This window comes from Oryx dammah, unplaced genomic scaffold (genome assembly GCF_014754425.2).
Source record: "Oryx dammah isolate SB20612 unplaced genomic scaffold, SCBI_Odam_1.1 HiC_scaffold_11232, whole genome shotgun sequence".
In the NCBI taxonomy this organism is placed as follows: Eukaryota; Metazoa; Chordata; class Mammalia; order Artiodactyla; family Bovidae; genus Oryx; species Oryx dammah.
The window spans coordinates 1,568,108-1,586,505 of record NW_024080625.1 but is presented as its reverse complement, the minus strand read 5'-3'; the positions used below and the strand labels follow the sequence as shown (position 1 = coordinate 1,586,505).

At 38.4% G+C, this 18,398-nt stretch overlaps 1 protein-coding gene across 1 annotated transcript; it reads right to left on the bottom strand.

Moving 5' to 3' along the window:
* Window positions 1-14,449: 14,449 nt before the first annotated feature.
* Window positions 14,450-15,375, bottom strand: LOC120861246 (olfactory receptor 8S1-like). Its single transcript, XM_040236875.1, is given in 2 exon segments — window positions 14,450-15,345; window positions 15,348-15,375. Coding segments are annotated over 2 exon segments (924 nt in total).
* Between the last annotated feature and the right edge of the window lie 3,023 nt (window positions 15,376-18,398).

The window sequence follows — 18,398 nt, the reverse complement described above, 5'->3', positions numbered from 1 at the left end:
CTAAAATGTTTAAATTCACTTCACCTACTTCCTTTAGCTTTTTAAATATGGCTACTAAGGTGTTTGTATATGCGGCTTACGTATTTCTATTGGACAAAGCTACTTCGAAACAGATAGGTTTGACTGGCAAAGATGAGAAAGGGCCTACAAAACAGAATAAACACACTACTCTTAGAATCTGTTTATAATCAAAAAATCGCATTCTTCGTCATCAGAACAATTCTGTACAATTGTATTTTATAGGCTTAACAAGTGACTCAAGATCATAGGGGACAGACACTCCTTTAATATACAGTTATTTTTGCTATGTGCCAGGCACTGTAACTAAATCCTGGAAGTCAAAGATCCCAAAGGAATTGTCTGTCCGTGGATTCAAAAACTCAAGTCTGTGGAAACACATGTTAACAAATATTTGCAAAAAAACATAACAGATGCTAAAGTGGAGGAGTATACTTTGCACTAGGAGCAAAGAAGTAAATCTGCATGGCTGGGAGGTCAGAGAAGGCCTGACAAGTCTTGAGGGAGAGAAGGGTGGGGGAGGCTCCATTAATGAAAGAGAATGTGCTAGACATTCAGTTGCAAAAGGATATAGACCATATTCAAGAGCATATCATAGGGTATTTTGCGCAAGTAGTAGAGCCAGGATTTATATCTCAGTTCCTGGAACTAAATCCAGAGGTTCTTTTCATTTATATTTCCACAGGTGAGAAATACAAGGTATGTTAATCTGAGTATTTAATAATAACAATATCTCAGTGATTTAACATAATAAGAGCTTATGTTTCATATAAGTCCGTGTGTAGCAGGCTTGTTGGGGCCAGTGAATGGGTTACATGCTCTTTCCACTTATGGAAAGACTAGGTTTCTACCATCTTGTGGCTCCACCATCCCTTGTTGCCTTGGAATCATTCAATCTGTGGGCTGACTTGGTGGAGGTATCAGGGCCCAGCCCTAGAAGTGCTATACATCATTTGTACCCCATTTCCTTAGCCAGGGTTCAAGTACATGATTACATGGCGGCACCTAACTGCAGGGGGTGACTGAAGTGACTTCACAGGAAGTGTGAAGGTAATGGGGTTTGATGAATGGTTAGCATTGCTTCTGTCACATGTATAATTAATCAAGCACCTAAACCTGACTTTACCTGAAGGAGATATTTGGGGAGTGGTGGCAAATTATATATAAAAAAAAAAAAAAACGAAAAAGGAGGCAAAATAGTCATCTTTGGCCTGATGACACAATAATGGGACATTAATATTTAATAAACATTTACTTTATGCCAGAAATTTGTTTTTTAATATCACGGGAAAAAATATAAATGTCTTTATTATTAGCTTTAATGTGCCATCTCTTTAGATATCAGTCAGCAAGCTGTGAGGTATAGATATCATCTAAGCAAGGGTTTAAGAGCATTCAGTGAGCCAAAAGGCAAAATTAGGAATTGAACTCAGGCCTTCGACTTATAATCTGGTGCACCTGTCACCAGAGTGTTACTTTACCTTTCGCAGTAATACGTGGATGAATCCAAATTCCTATGTAAGGTGGAATAATTAAACATGCAGGGAGTAGCAGGCAGATGATTCCATCTTTTTAAGACTTTCTAGTCTTAGATCAAGACGGCATCTTGGGTAGAATCGGAAGGCGGAAACGTACATGCTGTAGGGTGAAGAACATATGCAGATATGCCTATTTAGAGAAGAAATGAAATGAGGAAAATGATAGATTAGAATAGTGGGTCAAGGATTTCTAACTTGCCATGTCAAGTTATAGAGAGTCACTATATTTAGTGTTATAAGCAAGAGATATACCTGATGGGTCTAATTATATCATTCTAAGGGGACTCTTTTATTCAGGACTGCCCTATTGATAGAGTTCAGAACAATAGAATGGGATGAGTTGGACCCAAAGCCAGGTTCTAGTGTGTATAGTACAGAGTTCCTCAGGACATAGCAGTATTCTTCCTGGGGCTCAGGGAAGTCACAGTCATTTAAGGTTCCAAGTTCTCTGTGAGGACTTCAAAAGACCTTAAGAGGCTCAGTCTCTTGTCTGTCAGCCTTGGCTCCTTCATTTCTGAACTCTTGTTCTGCCATGGTTTGAATAAAAAAAGTAAAATGCAGGTGTTCACCAGTTTATGATCATGTTATGAGTTTATTAGTTGATTGTAATAAATTATCAGCTTGGCTTATAAAAACCTGTTCCACTGTAATAAACATACCTCCAATTGCTAATTAGAGCCCAATCACCGTTTATAACACTGCTTTTCTTCCACTCAAAGTTTTTGAAGCTTCATGTTGAACATGAGTTTTCACTAATAGGGCAGTGCAGTTATTTGCTTCCTCTATATCTGGGTCTATAAAAGAAAGAGGAAGGTCAAGGAAACTGTAGTAGGACTCCTGTGGAAAGAAAGGTAAGGGCCCCTTAGTCAGTAGTTAATAATTAAAACTGGTACTTGTAGAGCACTTTAAAATTTACAAAGTGCTTCTGTATACATGTGATCTTCGTAACTCAGGGAGATAGACTAATCATCTTTATCCCTAGTCTTCACAAAGAGATACAACTGAGCAACAACAACAATAATCCCTAGTTTACATTTAAGGAAATTGCAGTTCAGATATTTAAAATTGCAGAACCTCACTTTTTATTTCTATAATTCTGGGCAGATTTATATAGATATATCTGTTTTCTAATCAATAAAATGAATGTCATTATATTTACTCTGTAGGGGTTCTGAAGAATAAATGAGAATGTAAATTGCCACCTAAAAATTGTCATTCACCATTTGCCTCTACAAGGATTAGGTCACTAGCCGCTGTTGTCACTGACCTTCAACACATCTTAAAAAGACTTCAGGGTGGAGATCAAGGATGAGGCACTCCGTGCTCTGGGAAAAACTGGCAGAACAGGCTTTCAGATAGATATTTTCAGAAGAAGGTTTTATGAGCCTAATTTCTTGCATCGTCTCATATCTAGGTAAGCCCTAATATCATTAATGAGGACATTCTTTCCTTGTGACTATCAGCAACCTTCTGTGACTAGCAGTAATCTGCCAAAGTATATGCTGGATATATGTATCCCCCTTCAGCAAAATCGTGTATATATTGACCTCCCCCCTACCTCTTTAAAGCAGTTCCTCAGAGCTATCTGAGAGGGTGTCTCCCAGGCTATAGTCCTCATTTTCCTCCAAATGAAACTTAACACACTACTCTCACATTGTGGGTTTTTTTTTTTTCTGTCAACAAAATAGATAATTTAACACATATGAATAATTCAGTAAATGATAAGACCTAGGTATGGAGCTGTATAATTGGTGAAAAGAGGACTTTAGTAGGGTGGGACAGAGCAAAGATGGGATAAAAGATAAATTTATTCCTGAGTCTCAGTGAGGTAGACAAGTTGATTGGAGCTGAAGGTGTAGGTGGCAGAGTGGGAGCTTCAACTGGAGCTTGGGATAGGGGCTACAGTTATTGGTAATAACTAGATATAGGGTATGACTGTAAAAGTGAATGACTGAGGTTGTGGACAAGATTATTTAAGGTAAGAGAAAGTCAAGGAATGGAGAGGCTGGGTATTAGTGGGGATAGTAATCAAAATATTTAACTACCAGTACTAGTGTGGGCATGGGTCCATTAAAATGAAGGCACTTATAGTTCTGTGCAGGGTCCTGGAGGCACTAGTGGCAATGAAAATATTTCAGTATTTTAATGATCATACTTGCACAGTTGAACCCAGGGCATAAGATGGGCCATCCACGTGGATACTACCATGAATGATGATGAGGTTACATAGAGTGAGATAGCAAGCTAGTTGAGGGAGTCTTTAATGAAAGAAGGAGAATGACCAGGACTATGGTAGGTGGTAATAACAAGGAAGGGTAATGTGCGGAATGGCCTGATGTCTCAAAGGAGCAGGACATTACTTAGGGAGAAAGGAGGAAAGTGGTGCTTGAGGCAGTAATGAAGAGCAAAGAGCATATTTATTCTACTTCTAACCCTAGAAGGTGTAAAGTCGTGGCTTTCAAATTTCATATATTGTATTTGAAAAGAAAACGTATATTTGAAAGTCATCATTTATATACTTGAAAAAAATAGCTTACTTTCATGGAACAATACCTTAACTACATGCAGTATATGCTGATATTTATCTATTTATTTTTGAAGCTTTTAACTTCATACCCATTAAATTAATTTCATAAACCATGAATAGGTTGCAATTTACCATTTGAGAAGCATTGGTATGTATATTATCAGAGAAAAATCCCCTTGAGAGGACTGCAAAAGAAGCCTGCTTTTTCCTAAAGAGGTAGCCAGGTTTTAGTTAGATAAAAGAGGTGAAAGAAACATCTGTCAAAGAGGTTGAAGGATATAGGAGTGTCTTAGTCTGTTCAGGCTGTGGTAACAAAAACCATAGACATGGCAGCTTATAAACAGTGAACATTTAGTTTTCACAGTTCTGGAGGGTGAGAAGCCCAAGACTGAGACACTGACAGATTCTGGTGAGAAACTACTGCTGGTGTCTTCTTGGGGCAGGGGAGCTCTCGGAGGCCTCTTTTATGAAGGCATTAATCTCATTTATGAGGGGTCTGCGCAAAAGACCTAATCGCTTCCTTGAAGGTCCCACATCCAGATACCATCACATTGGGGATTAGGTTCCTATATGTGAATTTTGGAAGGGCACAAGCATTCAGTCTACAGCAATGGGATTTTTTTGATGATGGATCCTGAATTCCAGAGATCACAGTGGAAGAAGTTAGAAGTTGTTTTGAGGGTTAGAGTCTGATTCAAATTAGGCAATGTAGCAGACAGTAATAGGGTAAGAATCTCTATGGTGAGGGGTGATCTGGAGGCCAAGTTTTCTTGTGGCCAGTGTTGTAAGCAGAGATATGGGACATGATGGAATTAGTACTCTCAGGGGGATGTGTATAGCCAGTTCTTATGATAGTCGTCTTGTCAGTGGTGAGGTGAGGTTTAAGGGTTGGTGTGGGATGAGTAGATGAAGTGTCTGTGATAGAATGAAAATCTCACTAGAAGTGTGCTGCACTTGTATACCCTCTTTCAATCGTGTTGTGAACAGAGTTAAGGCCAGAGGGGCTGTCTTTCCAGAAGTGCCAGAGCTCCAAGGTCTCTTAAATCATGCTTGGCAATAGTGGTGGTGGTGTGAAGGATTAAGCAGTTCTGTGGCTTAACCTTAAATCTTACTTTCCTTGAGGGGAGGGAAGGAGCAGCCTTATAAGGAGGTAACAGTTTCTTGTGTACTCTTTTTTGTTGATTTTATTTTATTTTTTAAGTTTCTGATGTGGACCATTTTTAAAGTCTGGTGTGCTGACATGGCTTAGCGACAGAACATCGTCATTTCTTAAAGCCTTTATTGAATTTGTTGCTATAGTGCTTTTGTTTTATGTTTTGTTTTTTTGGCCACGAGGCTTGTGGGATCTTAGCTTCCCTACCAGGGATGGAATCCACACCCCCTGCTTTGGAAGACATGGTCTTAACCACTGGACAGCCAGTTAAGTCCCTCTTGTGTACTCTTTAAATGGGAAAATTTTGATATGAAAGACAGTGCTAAATTGAATAGTGGGCATGGAGTCGTGCTGGAAATAGCACTAAACTAAGAAGCAAAGGATTTGTTTTCAGTTTTGGCTTTGCCTCTAGGTGACAGATCAATCAACTTGGTATAATGTCATTCCTTCTTCTTTTCCTTAAAAGCTGCTATGAGGACTAAATTAAATAATAATATGACACATCGTGTAACACTTTTAAAACACTTGTAAGCAAGATGTTGGCAATTGATGTTACCTGGCAGAAATAATTTGTAGTCAGTGCAAATAGTGAACCAAGTACCAGCAGCTGTCAGTTAGTGAGCTGGTGTTGCAATCAGGGTAAGACTAGATGTTTTTATAAGATTTAAAGTTTTTTTGGTGGTAGGACACAACTCAGAGACAGACAGGTGAAAGGCAGAACTCTTTGTTACTTACAGCTATAGACCAGAGAAGGCTGTCACACAGGGTCACACAGGAATTTTACCCAAGGACAGGTAACAGTAAGCTGGAACTGTAGGAAATGCTTGTGGAGTCCTAACTGCTGGACTGCCAGGGAATTCCAGCACTGTGAAATATCATGTTATACTCAGACAACTTCAAAGTGGTGTAATCTCAAATTGTCATTATTTTATAGTACAAAAACTTAATTCTTAACAGGTTACTCATTGACATAGTATGGTATCTTAATTTAGTTCTCTGTTGTTTTTTTCATTGAAGACTAGTTGATTTATAATATTATATTAGTTTCAGGTATACAACAATGACTGAATATTTTTATAGATTAAACCCCATTTAAAGTAACTATAATATATTGGTTATATTCCCTGTACTGTACTGTGTCCATATTGCTTATTTATTTTATACCTACTAGTTCATACCTCTTAATCCCATTCCCCATCATGTCTCTCCTCTCACTGCTCTCACCACTGGTAAACATAGTTTGTTCTCTGTATCTGAGTATGTTTCTGTTTTGTTATATGCATTAATTTGTCTTATTTTTAAGATTCCACATATAAGTGAAAACATACAGTATTTGTCTTTCTCTGACTTATGTCACCTTTCATAATACTCTTCAAGTTCATCTATGTTGTTACAAATGGTAGATTCTTTTTTATGTCTGAATAATATGCCATTTGTGTGTGTGTGTTTGACTGTTTATTTGTCTGTTAATGATAAACATTTATTTGATTGAACAGTTTGGACATATGAATGGACAGTTTATTTGTCCATTCATCTTTTGGTGAACACTTAGATTGCTTCTGTGAATGGCAGATTCTTCTTAGATGGCTAAGATTGCTTCTTAGATGGCTATTGTGAAGAATGCTGCTATGAACATTGGGGGTGCAAATATCTTTTCAGATTAGTTTTTTTTTTTTTCCGTTTTCTCTGGATATATAACCAGGATTGGAATTGCTGGATCATACGATTGTTCTATTTTTAATTTTTGAGAAACTTAATACTGTTTCCACAGTGACTGTACCAATGTACATTTTGACCAGCAGTGTACTAGGGCTCCTTTTCCCCACATTTTCACCAACGTTTATTATTTGTTATCTTTTTCAGGGTAGTCATTCTGACAGATGTGAGGTACTAACTCATCATACTTTTAATTTGCACTTCGCTGATTATTAGTGATGTTGAGCATCTTTTCATGTGCTCATTGGCCATTCTGTATATCTTCTTCAGAAAAATATTTCTTTAGGCAATCTGCCTATTTTTAATTAAGTTGTTTTTTGATATTGAGTTGTATGAACTTTGATATTACCCCTTATCAGTCATACCAGTGTAAATATTTTCTCCCATTCAGTGCTCAGTTGCTTCAGTTGTATCCGACTCTTTCTGACCCCATGGACAGTAGCCTGCCAGGCTCCTCTGTCCATGGGACTTTCCTGGCAAGAGTACTGGAGAGGATTGCCAAGCCGCCCTTCAGGGGATCTTCCCAGGGGTCAAACCCACGTCTCTTGCATCTCCTGTATTTCAGGCAGATTCTTTACCGCTGAGTCACTGGGGAAGCCCTCCCATTTAGTAGGTTGTTATTTTGTCAGTGGTTTCCTTTGCTGTGCAAAATCTTCTAAGTTTAATCAGACTTCATTTGTTTATTTTTGCTTTTGCTTTTCTTGCCTAGGGCAACAGATCCAAAAAAATATTCCTAAGACTTATGTCAAAGAGTGCATTGCCTATGTTTTCCTCTAAGACATTTATGGTTTCTGGTCTTACATTTAGGTCTTTAATCCATTTTGCATTTATTTTTGTATGTAGTATGATAAAATATCCTAATTTTATTCTCTTAGCTGTATAGTTTTCCCAGCACCAGTTATTGAAGAGACTGTCTTTTCCCCATTTTTTCCAACTTTGTTATAGATTGATTGATCATAAATGCATAGGTTTATTTATTTTTGGGCTTTCTGTTCTATTCCATTGATCTATGTTTCTGTGCCTGTACCATACTGTTTTGATTACTGTAGCTTTATAATATAGTCTAAAGTCAGGGAATGTGATACCTCAGTTTTGTTATTCTAGTTCAAGATTGCTTTGACTGAAGTCTTCTGCAGTTTCCTATAAATTTTAGGATTGTTCTAGTTCTGTGGAATATGGCATGAGTATTTTGGTAGGGATTATATTAAATCTGTAGATTGTTTTGGGTAATATAGCCATTTTAACAATATCACTTTTTTCTAATTGTACTTCATGAACATGGGATATCTTTCCATTTATTTGTGTCATCTTCACTTTCCTTCATTAATATCTTATATTTTTCAGAGTACAGATCTTTCATCTCCTTGGTTAAGTTTATCCCTAGATATTTTTTTCTTTTTCATGTGATTTTGAATGGGATTGTTTTGTTGCTTTCTCTTTTGATAGTTCTTTATTAGTGTATAGAGAAGCAATGGATTTGTGTATATTAATTTTATATCCTACAAATTTACTAAATTCACTTATTCTAAATTTGGTAGAGACTTTAAGGTTTTCTATATTTAGCATCATGTCATCTGTACATAGTTATAGTTTTATTTCTTCCCTTCTAATTTGGTGCCATTTATTTCTTTTTCTTGTCTGATTACTCTGGCTAGGGTTTCCAATTCTATATTAAATAGAAATTGTGAGAATGGCATCCTTGTCTTTTTCCTGATTTTAGAGGAAAAATGTTCAGCTTTTCAGCACTGAGTATGATGTTAGCCTTGGTTTTGTCATAGATGGACTTATCATGTTGAGGTATGTTTCCTCTATACCAACTTTGTTGAGGGTATAGACTTTTTTTTTTTTATCATGAGTGATGTTGAGTTTTGCCAAATGCTTTTACTGTGTCAGTTGTGATGATCACGTGAGTTTTATCTTTTGTTTGTTAATGGGGTATATCACACTGTTAGTTTGTGAATATTACACATCCTGCATCTTTGGAATAAAAGATTTTTAAGTTTAAGTGTTTCTGTGTATCAGTTCAGTTCAGTAACTCAGACGTGTCCAACTCTTTGCAACCCCATGGACTGCAGCATGCCAGGCTTCCCTGTCTATCACCAACTCCCGAAGCTTGATGAAACTCATGTCCATCGAGTTGGTGATGCCATCCAACCATCTCATCCTCTGTCATCCCCTTCTCCTCCTGCCTTCAATCTTTCCCAGCATCAGGGTCTTTTCCAATGAACAAGTTATAAAGAGCATGAATAAGAGAGTGTATCACTACAGATCCCTCATAGACTTAAAAGCCAATATGAGGATGTTATGAATGATTTTATGCCAATGCATCTGACAATTTAAATGGAGAAATTCTTTGAAAGACACAGATGAACAAATTACAAGAATATCTAGAAAACCACAGTAGCACTATCAACGATTGAATTTGTAACCATAATCAGAAGGAAACTCAAGGTCCAGATGGTTTTACTGGTGAATCTGATCAAACTTAAACAAAAGGATAGTAATTCTACAAACTTTTTTAAAAAGAAATTTTAATTCAGATCTTGTTTTATGACTAAATATAGATTTAGTCAAATTCTGTATTTTTTGGTTAAATTTATTACTAGTTATTTTATTATTTTGTTGATAATGTGAATGGATGTTTTTCCATTTTCAGTTCAAATTGGTTTTTGATAGGATAGTAATAAACTTTTTGAGTATTTATTTTTTGTGTTGTCCACTTAATCTCTCTTATTAATTCTCATTCTTCCCTTCACCTCAGCCTATTGAGTCTAAGAATTAATCATATCATCTGCATATAAAATAAGTAATTTGGTATTTTATAATTATTTTAAGTATTTCCTCTTCATGTCTTATTATCATAGTTATAAGTTTCAAAACAATGTAAGGAAACAGTGGAGAAAACAGGCATGTCATCTCAGTTTCTGGTTTTAATAGAAATCACTTCAGTATTTCACTATTTATAGTTTATCCAAGAAATTAAAATTACCATGTTTACTAAAAATTCCATGTAACATTTGAGTATAACTTAACAATTACTTACTAAAGCAAAGATCTATGTGATCACTATATAAGAAAAAATTTAAAGGTTAAGAAATAGTACATTACCAGCACCGGGAATGTATATCACTCTGCTACAGGAACCCTGTCCCTTCTTCTCTTAGTACTAACACAGGCTGCCTAACATTCTTACTGATTTCCTTACTTTCTTTATAGTTTTACCATTTATACATGCATCCCTAAATATTATAGTCCTGTTTGCCTTTATATTTGAACTTTATATGAATGAAATAGTTTCATGCAACATTTTGTACAATATTATATCTAAGGTTTATCCATGCTACATGGTGTGGAAATCTTTATTCATTTTCTTTGGTTGTATTCACTTCACATATACATACACATGCACGTCTGCTCAGTCGTGTCTGACTTTTGCAGCTTCATGGACTGAAACCCGCCAGGCTTCTCTGTCCATGGAATTTTCCAGGAAAGAATACTGGAGTGAGTTGCCATTTCCCATTTCCATTGGGAAGATTAAGGGATCTTCCCAACCCAGGGATCAAAGCTGCATCTCTGGCATCTCTTGCATAGGCAGGCAGATTCTTTACCACTGTACCACCTGGGAAGCCGATTCACTTCACAGTATGGATATATCAAAAATTATATTTTAATTTCTATTGTAGATGGCTATGCAGGCTTTCCTGGTGTCTCAGCCAGTAAAGAATCCATCTGCAATGCAGGAGACCTATGGGGTCTCATAGAGTCAGACACAACTGAGCGAGTTTGGTTATGGTATTATGGTATGAGTTATTACCTGTTTTTGGTTATTACAAACACTGCTACCATAACATTTTTGTACATTTGTTTTGGTGCAATGAGTAAGAGTCTCTCTAGATAAATCCATAATAGGGGAACTTTGGGCTGAATTAACTTTACCACATAATAGTTAACAAAAAACTTTTTCCCAAATGAGAAATTTCATTGTTTTACACTACTGCCAATACCTTGTTTTATTGGGCTTCTTAATTTTTGCATTTTGTCATCTGCTTAATGGTAATTTTCACTGTGGTTTTCATTTGCATGATTCCTATTAAGGATGAGGATCTAAGAGATTTGGATTTCCTCTTTTGTCAAAGTCCTGTTCCAGACTTTTGCTGATTTTCCTATCTGAATGATTTCTTTTTTTACAATGGATACTAGGATTTTGCTGCTTATGTGTGTGGCATATATTTTTTGCTCATCTTTTCATTCTTAATGAGGTTCTTTTTTGAAAAGTCAAAGTTCCTAATCTTAATATAATTCCATTTATCAACATTTTTTTGTAGTTCAGTTCAGTTTAGTCGCTCAGTTGTGTCCAACTCTTTGTGACCCCATGGACTGCAGCATGCCAGACCTCCTCGTCCATCGCCATCTCCCGGAGTTTACTCAAACTCATGTCCATTGAGTTGGTGATGCCATCCAGCCGTCTCATCCTCTGTCGTCCCCTTCTCCTCCTGCCTTCAGTCTTTCCCAGCATCAGGGTCTTTTCAAATGAGTCAGTTCTTCGCATCAGGTGACCGAAGTATTGGCGTTTCAGCTTCAGCATCAGTCCTTCCAATGACGATTCAGGACTGATTTCCTTTAGGATGGACTGGTTGGATCTCCTTGCTGTCCAAGGGACTCTCAAGAGTCTTCTCCAATACCACAGTTCAAAAGCATCAATTCTTCAGCTCTCAGCTTTCTTCACAGTCCAACTCTCACATCCATACATGACCACTGGAAAAACCATAGCTTTGACTAGATGGACCTTTGTTGGCAAAGTAATGTTTCTGCTTTTTAATATGCTGTCTAGATTGGTCATAACTTTTCTTCCAAGGAGCAAGCGTCTTTTAATTTCATGGCTGTAGTCACCATCTGCAGTGATTTTGGAGCCCTGAAAAATAGTCCGTCACTGTTTCCATTGTTGCCCCATCTATTTGCCATGAAGTGATGGGACCAGATGCCATGGTCTTAGTTTTCTGAATGTTGAGCTTTAAGCCAACTTTTTCACTCTCCTCTTTCACTTTCATCAAGAGGCTCTTTAGTTCTTCTTCGCTTTCTGCCATAAGGGTGGTGTCATCTGCATATCTGAGGTTATAGTACTTTTCATATCTGGTTTTTAAAAATCCTCCTCTGCCATGAATGTATTGTCCTATATTATGTTATAAAAGATTTTCAGTTTTGCCTTTCACATTTAATACTTTGACTGGAACTGTTTTTTTGCTTATGCTGGGTGAGGATAAAATTTTATTAATTTTCTACATGAAGAGCTAATCATTGCAGCAGTATTGATAGAAAAGACACCCTCAATGAATTGATCTACCTTGCCATCTCAGTGTTTACTTCTGAGTTTGGGGTCCATTTCTGAGTTCTCTTTTCCATTAGTGTATTTGTCTGTCTATTTGTCAGTAATATAAAGTCTTAATTACATAGTTTTATAATAAATCTTGATGTCTTATTCTTCTTAACTCAGCCTTTATTGAGCTGTTTACTTTTGCATAAAATTTGGAATCAACTTTTCAAATTAATAAAAAATTGTTCTGGAATTTTAATTGAAATTATACTAAAAATATGGGCTTCTCTGGTGGCTCAGTGGTAAAAATCTACCTGCCAATGCAGGAGATGTGGGTTTGATTCCTGGGTCAGGAAGATCCCCTGGAGAAGGAAATGGCAACCCCACTCTAGTATTCTTGCCTGAAAAATCCTATGGACAGAGGAGCATGGCAGGCTACAGTCCATGGGGTTACAAAAGAGTTGAACATGATGTAGCAACTAAAACAATAACAACATACTAAATATGTAAATGATTTGGGAACAATTGTCATTTTAAAAATCATCTACCATTTATAAACATGATATATTACTTTCTATTTAGGTCTTCATTAATGTTTCTCAATAGGCTGCTATCATGTATTTGTTTATTAATTACATAGATGCCAAGGGGTACCTTACTGACCTTTTAATTTTACTTCTATAATTATTCATGCCTACCCCCTACTCCATATACTGTTATACAATATGTACCTGGATCAAATGCACATGCTGTATTTTTTAAACATAAGATCTCAGCAAGAGAGCTTAGGAAAAATAAGATAGGCATGATACACGGATTTCTAATATGAGAATAATATAATTTTTTTCACCTTTTCCTGCCATATTGGTCACAATTCTAAAAAACAGAACTGATAGACTATGTATATAAATACATAGGTATGTAGAAGAGATTTATTGTGAGACATTGGCTCACACAATTATGGAAGCTGAGATATGCCATCTATATGACAGAGGCCTAGGAAAGACAGTGTTGTAATTCTAGTCAAAACCGAAGGTTTAAGAACCAGGGGAGCTAGTGAGAGAAGTCCCACATTTAGTCTGAAGGTCCAGGGACCAGAAGCATCAATATCTAAGGGCAGAGAAATCAAACTCACCCTGTTTTGTTCCATTTTAGCCCTTAGCAGTTGGATGATACCCAGGCACATTGTGATACCCAGGCAGTCTTCTTTGCTAGGTTTATTGATTCAATCCTAATCTCTTCTGGAAACACTGTCATAGACACACCCAGAAATAATATTTTGCCAGCTATCTGTGCATCCCTTAATCCAGTCAAGTTGACATGTAAAATTAACCAACACATCAGCCTATTCAGGTTCACTAGCCTTTTGATGCCAGAGAATACCACCAGGTCTTATGAATGGATGGCTCTGACTGTTTTCATTCTGGAGTATAATTTATACCTGATTTCTTCTTTGTTGTAGGCTCCTTTCTTTATTGTGTGCCTTTGTGAAAATGCCAATAAAAAGTTGACATTTTGGCCAGAGACCCTGTTCTGTTTCAATATACTTTATGTATGTCAGCAAGTCCTGCTATTTCCTCACACAGAGCCAAGGTCTCTCTGTGAACATGTGTGTGAAATGAAGGTTGCTCAGTAGTGTCTGACTCTTTGTGACCCCATGGACTATACAGTTCATGGAATTCTCCATGCCAGAATACTTAAGTGGGTAACTTTCCCTTCTCCAGGGGATCTTCCCAGCCCAGGGATCAAACCCAGGTCTCCCTCATTGCAGGCAGATTCTTTCCCAGCTGAGCCACAAGGGAAGCCCAAGAATACTGGAGTTGGTAGCCTATCCCTTCTCTAGCAGATCGACCCAGGAACTGAACCGGGGTCTCCTGCATTGCAGATGGATTCTTTACCAATTGAGCTATGAGGGAAGCTCCTCATATGAGGGAAGCTATGAGAGAGCTATGAAGGTCTCTCTCTGATTATTTTGCAAAGGGCTCCTGGATAAGAACCTGTACATCAAGCTCTTTTCCCCCCAGCCCCCTCCTCTCTTTTTTGGGGGCAGCTTATTTACTTCAAAATCTACACACATAGTTAAATATAATTGAAATTCAATTTCCCCAAATGCTTTGTGCCTATAAACACCTTTCTCCTTTAGAGATACATTTTCTCTTTCCTGAGCAGAAGCACACAGCTCTCTCTTACCTGCTGGCACACTTCTGTTGCCTCAGCAGTCGCTGTGGAGCTGTTTTCACCTCCTGGTTCTTGAAGCTGTAGATAAGGAGGTTCAGCAAGGAAGTGATCACACTGTACTGAATGGAGACCACTCGCTCCAACACTGGGCCTGAGTCAGGGCTGATGTACCTGAACAGAGCCGTCCCATAGAACAGGAGCACCACAGTGAGGTGGGAGGAACAGGTGGAGAAGGCCTTGCCTTGGCCCTCAGAGGAGCAGATACTCAGTATGCCAGAAATGATTCTTGAGTAAGAAAAGAGGATTGGGGGAAGTGTCAGCAGCCCTGAAGATGTACGTGGCACAGCTAGAAGAATCTCGTTGACAGTGGGGTCAGTACAAGACAGAGGGAAGAGTGGAGGTAGCTCACAACTGAAGTGGCCGATGATGTTGGAACCACAGAAATGTAACTTGTGAACAAAGAGACTATTCATCAAGGAAATAGAAAATCCCACTGCCCAAGCTATGCTCACAATCCCGGTGCAGAGAGGTCTGTCTATGACCACAGTGTAGAGCAGAGGGTGGCAGATAGCAGCATAGCGGTCGTAGGCCATGGCGGAGAGAAGACAGGCTTCTGTCCCCCCTGAGAGAGTGAAAAAGAAACTCTGAGTGATGCAGCCCCACACTGAGATGCTTTTCTTCTGAGACAAGAAGTTCTGTAGCATTTTGGGCACAGTGACTGAGGAGAAACTGAGATCCAGGAAAGACAGGTGTCTGAGGAAGAAATACATGGGTGTGTGGAGCCGAGCATCAGCCTTGATGGTCAGGATCATCACTGTGTTCCCCACTAATGTCATCAGGTAAATCCCCAGGAACAGCACAAAGAACACTGTCTGGATCTGGGGGTCACTGGACAATCCCAGACAAACTCAGTAATAATACTGATATTTTTCATGGTTGCTTAGAGATTCTGTCCCTCACAAGAAACAAGTGGTTCTACATTTGTGAGACATTAATCTGAGTTATTTTCCATGAACAAGAGACTTCTGCTCAAAGAGAGTATATCTCCTTCTGTGCTGTGTGCTAAGCTGCTTTAGTTGTATACCTTCTTACCTATAGACCAAAATGGGAAACTCAGGATAAGGGAGTGTCTTCTCAGATACAATATTCTCACTTGACCTTGTTTTCTAATTGCTAGCATTATCTTGTCATGATCTTTAATCCTTCTCCCTACTTTGTCACTCTTAGTAATAATAATAATAACTCGTGCATTTAATAATAACAATGTATCATGCATAGGAAAATAAGGTTCTGGATTCAAAATAAGGGGCAGAGCCCAGAAAACCCTTCCTGGTTAAGGGCTGAGAGGCCCATGGGAAAGTGATTCCTTCTTAAATAGTGAGATCATAGACTCACAGTATGCTAGGATGTTGTCATAATGGCTTTTAACCCCTTCATTTTATATATGAGGTGAATGCGATGCCTAAGGCCTCATCGCAAAGTGAAGTCAAGGTTGGGATTAGCCCAGATGTTTCAATTAGTCTTGCGTGCATCCTCATGTACCACACTTACTGGTTTTAAACTGATTGTTAATATGAGTTTTGTGTGGTTTTGGGGTTATGAACAACTTAATTAGTAGGGAGTTCACCTAAATTATGTCCAGGTATTCCTTGGCTCTGATATAGTGCTCCCTACACTTCTGTGACAGCAGCTATTAAGTGGAAAGAGTGCTAGTTTTAGAGTACTAACCTTAGTTTGAGTCTTGGCTCAAATATTCTAATGGTATCATCTGAGAAAAGTTACTCAGTTTCTTGAAACCTTCCCTTTTTCATTTATGAAATTGGGCAAATGAAACATGCTTTTGCAAACTGTCTAGCCCATGACACACTGCACAAAAACACCAAATGTGTGTATGAACAAAGATTGACACAGAATATTGAAAAATAGAAGTGATTTCTCTACTGGTTAGTAGGCTTATGGGCATTCATTTCTTTTGAACAGTTTCTCTAATGTTGTAAAATTATTTTTCCATTGAACATTTCTTTTTTTTATATATCTATAAAGAAAAGATTTGGAGACTTTCAGGAAACTCTCAGCTTAGCTCTGTTTTCTTCAGAGAGAAATACTGAATTGCAGTGAGAGAAAGCTCCTGGGCAAAGGAAGCTGAACCTCTAAAGTGTGAATTGTTTTGTGGTTTCTTCCCCATTACCACTGGGCATCTCAGTAGTTTGACACTACTCAGTACATGTCCCAAATCCTGCTTGGGTACGTGGGACTGAACCCAGTGCCATTTAAAAATATTCCAGGTCCAGGATCTCAGAATACTTCAGGGCACTGTTTTCAAAGTGTGAAAACAGTTTGTCATAGTGCTTTAGGGAGACACCCTAAGTATCAAGAGACTGAGGAGTTACAGGGTGTTTGGGGTCCTCACATCCACCTCAATTGCCCCATCTCTCCATTCATCTATTTAATCATACTTGATAGTAGGATTTTGGTGGTAGGATTTCATCAAAGCAAAGCATCCCATTAGTACAAACTTTCGAAAACCCTGCAACCTAGGGATTCCTTGGCCAGAATAATGTTGTTTTTCTCACTATATTCTCCACCCTTCTCATTTTCAGTCCTCCAGGAAATCTCCTCCTTACTCTTCATCTGGCTTTTCAGCGAGTAAAAACATTCCCATTTAAAATAAAGGCCTAAATTCCAGGGGAGGGAGGGATCCCAGAACTTGATACATAAAGGAACAAACAGGAAGACTCCAAATGGACAAAGGGCAGAAGGCTCAATCTTCCAGCTCAGCCATTACCTGAATGAAGGTAGCAGTGTCTGACTTTGAGAAAGATACTTCCCTAATCTGGATCTAATTTCCTTCTGTGGAAACAGGAGGGGCTTGGACCAGATACCTGTACAGCTCTCACTAGTTACAAATAACTATGCACCTTTAAGTCTCTCACCTGCCTTACTAAGCACAACTGCTCAGGGTTTGCTGTGTCTTTCAAATTTCCAGCCAGGCTTCTTGCCACAAGACACTGTTGCTGGAAGGAGACTTGACTCCAGCAGTTTGAGATGAGAGGCTTCAGTCAGGTCCCAGGAAAGGTGGACTTTGTTTCCCAGCCAATAATATGGCCAGAGACAGATACAGACAGGCAGTGGTTAAGAGCCAAAGTGTTCAGGTGTGGGTCTCTTTGGAGAGGGCTCTCTTAAGACTTAGGTTTTTCTCTTGTTTTCTCCTTGTACTCCCTTAGTCCCAGGGAGAGCTCCTGGATAGTTTGTGTGACTTGCATTTCCTCTTTCATCAGAGTCCTGGGATCTTGTCCCTGGCGAGGAACAGTGAGAAGACGCTCCAGAGTCAGGAATTGTCCACTGCCCATGGGAGAGGTAGCATTAGCTAGAGACAGAAGGGCCACTGGTCCTGGGACTGAGTGGTTACCGACATGGCTGCTTCCAAGAGTATTTGGTTTAGGGCACAGGAGTTTAGAAAGCTCCTGGCCACAAATTGCTCTACTAATTAAGAAGCAGAGGATCCAGAAGTTCTATAAAGGATTCATCTTGTCTCTGACAGCTCTTTCAGATTTTGAGCATAAGTGTGTGCATGCACACAAACACATATACCCAGGTTTATACAATTTGAAAGTGTATGACTCTTATGAAGCCATTTGCTCCATTCTAAACCCTTGTTTCTCTAGCAATCAGCTTAAGTTCTTGTCTCTTACTTCACGGAGGAAATGTTTCTATGCTTATTTTAATTTTGCTGTATCTCTTCCTCTGTTAGGCTTTAGTACTGGTTATTGCTCATGTTTTTCATTTTTAAAAACATAGTGAGAACAAAAACAGAAATATAGACCAATGGAACAAGATAGAAAGCCCAGAGATAAATCTATGCATCTATGGGCACCTTCTCTCTGACAAATGAGGCAAACATATACAGTGGAGAGAAGACAGTTTCTTCAGTAAGTGGTGCTGGGAAAGTTGTTCAGC